This window comes from Sinocyclocheilus anshuiensis, unplaced genomic scaffold (genome assembly GCF_001515605.1).
Source record: "Sinocyclocheilus anshuiensis isolate Anshui unplaced genomic scaffold, SAMN03320099.WGS_v1.1 scaffold3732, whole genome shotgun sequence".
Taxonomy (NCBI): Eukaryota; Metazoa; Chordata; class Actinopteri; order Cypriniformes; family Cyprinidae; genus Sinocyclocheilus; species Sinocyclocheilus anshuiensis.
The window spans coordinates 2,501-5,062 of NW_015538194.1; the positions used below are offsets into that span (position 1 = coordinate 2,501).

The window sequence follows — 2,562 nt, forward strand, 5'->3', positions numbered from 1 at the left end:
ATGCAATGCATTTTATTGCTTATTTAGTGCAATTCCTCAAGTTTTTTTTATAAATTTGCTTCCATAAGCAGCAGCCAACATCACAGCTGAGAATCTGCAGTTATAAGCAGCTGTGACCAAATGCAACAACAACAACAAGATATTTGGCTGGTCAGTCAGTTTCTAAATATTCTGCGTATATCATATATATGTGTGAAACTGCTAAAAGAGCAAGCTGGGCTGTGATGAGGTGTCTGTGCTGCGGATGCTCTGGCTGTCGCTCGTGTCTCGTATGAAGCAGACCTCTGGAGCTGGTAGGGCAGGATCTTCTGCAGGAAGCTGCTGTAGGAGGAGAAGGATCTGGAGAAGTCCTGCAGCTTGGCCAGTGTTTCCTGCAGACGTGAAGCACAAGCGGTGACGGCCGTGCCAGACATGATGGAGTCGTGCGTGTGATCGTGTGTGTGTCTCACCAGAGCGGTGATGCTGTCCTCTGTGATGCTGTGATGCAGCTGCAGCAGATCCTCCACCAGCGGACGCAGGTACGAGGCATTCTCGTGCAGATACTGAGAGAACTGCAGACACAGGGCCTCAGATTAGCTCACACACGACACAGGGCCTGAAGCTCAAACATCTGCATCTCTACATTACAGGAGCTCTTTAATCAGACATACTGAGACATATTAAATCAGTAAACCCAGCGTGGCTAACAGAGTACTCACTCTAGAGCCGGATATCATCCACTACCTCACAATGCATTATGTATCATGATATAAACGTCACAGTAGGATATGCGAGAGATAAGGAGGGCTCCACCGATCATTCAGAGCTCTTCATCTGCTCACATTCATCACGTCTGTCCCATCAATGAAATAAAATGATTGTTTTGATAATTTTTTGTGCAATACTTTTGTTAAAGGTGCTGAATGGTTGAGCTGAATTCATTAGATCAACACCGTAATTAGCATTAAACAGAATGAGACTGTTTTCTGACACTCAAACTGTAGAAAGAGCCACATGAGCTCGCTTTCTGGGATGCAACTGAAAATAATAGGCCAAAAATTAATTTGTCTGAAACTGTTTTGAAAAGCTGAAATCACTGACTGAAATGGTAGCCGGGTTTCCATCCAAAGCTGTGAATTTAACTTATATGTACTAACTTATATATTTGAACAGCTTCAGACACCCACCGTGAAGCGCCAAAGCCTACACTTAACCTAGCGGTTAGCGATTAATGGTCTGCTAACTAATCTATTGCCTACTAAACCTGAACCAGCTTGACTCCACCGTAGTGAAGGGCAATAGAGGAGCAGCTTCTAGTTCGCCATTAACACCGAAGCATACGGAGATAAAACAACACAAGTGTCCTGAAGCGTATCGGTAGTCCGGTATTGACCCAATTATGTACGGATCCAAAACAATACTGGCTCTCAGTACCCCACTCTAGTTCTGGGAGGCAGTTATACAGAAATACTTTGATGACAGACTTTGCTCGGGCATCTCAGAGCGACCGTAACAACACTTCAGATGCTGTGGACGAGATCGCTCCGCTGGCTAGTCAGGTTATCCCGTCCCATACGCAGTCACAGGACTGTTCTGATGCGCATGCAGGAATTTGTTCATTGGCTCGTTTCCATCTCCCATTATTCACAGTAACCCTTTTTCACACAAGTGAAACCACCTCAGACGAGCGTCAAAACTTTTTTGCTAATTAAGGGATTTTTTTTTTCTAACTTTGGCATTTCCATCACTAATTTCTGATGCGATACGTCAAAATGTGCATAAAAACAGAGTGATGTTTCATTAGTGTTTCTCTGATGGACTGACTGTCTGTTTCACACAGCGTGGATGAACTACAGCAGCTGAACATGTCAGCTGTGCAGACACTAACATCCATTTATCTGTTTATATCAATCATTCATTTTGATGAATCAAGATCTGTAAGTCTATGCTGTATTCAGCTGAACTAAACTTCACTAAACACTATTTGCTATCCAATAATCACAATAAGCTTTGTTACTTTGAAACATTTACTCAGCTTTCAAATCCTGTCATCACAAAATTCAATAAATGTGGTTTTGTGGCTCTTTAATGTGGCGTGAGATCACTATAACAGAATGAAACCTTTTCATTTTCCAGCTTCTATTAGCTGATGATTAATTGGAGAGATGGCGTCAGAGTCTGTACCTTAAGGTTGACGGGTGAGATGGCCTCGATGGACGAGTCCAGAGGATAGATGTGGACTCTCTGCTCGGTGTAGGTGTGGAAGTTCAGCAGAGCCGAGACCAGATTCTGCACAAAACCCAGAGCCTGAGCCGCCACGTCACGAGCCTTCAGCTGCACACACACACACACAATGTTAATGATGCTCTATCACTGACACGTGTTCGCACTGCTGCATCAGTCACCTCACCTGATGCCTTCTGTTTTGCAGAGGAACGTTCAGACTGTTGTAGTCACTCAGCTCTGCAGGAAACACAACACTCACAGTGATGCACATGACTAAACATCAAACACGTGTGTGTGTGTGTGTGTGTGTGTGTGTGTGTGTGTGTTCTGACCGTCTGCGTGTGCTTATCCTCAGAC

The 2,562-nt window shown here is 44.1% G+C and overlaps 1 protein-coding gene across 1 annotated transcript in view; it reads right to left on the reverse strand.

Moving 5' to 3' along the window:
* Positions 1 to 2,562, reverse strand: part of LOC107683724 (protein phosphatase 1 regulatory subunit 21-like) — a gene marked incomplete at its 3' end in the record, with an annotated part of 7,256 nt that overhangs the window by 2,369 nt on the left and 2,325 nt on the right. The window contains exons 6-8 of the mRNA XM_016479795.1: positions 2,164 to 2,313; positions 450 to 551; positions 283 to 371 (exon numbers count right to left, since the gene is read on the reverse strand). Of these exons, the coding sequence (XP_016335281.1) occupies positions 283 to 371; positions 450 to 551; positions 2,164 to 2,313 (341 nt within the window). The remainder of the gene's footprint in view (positions 1 to 282; positions 372 to 449; positions 552 to 2,163; positions 2,314 to 2,562) is intronic.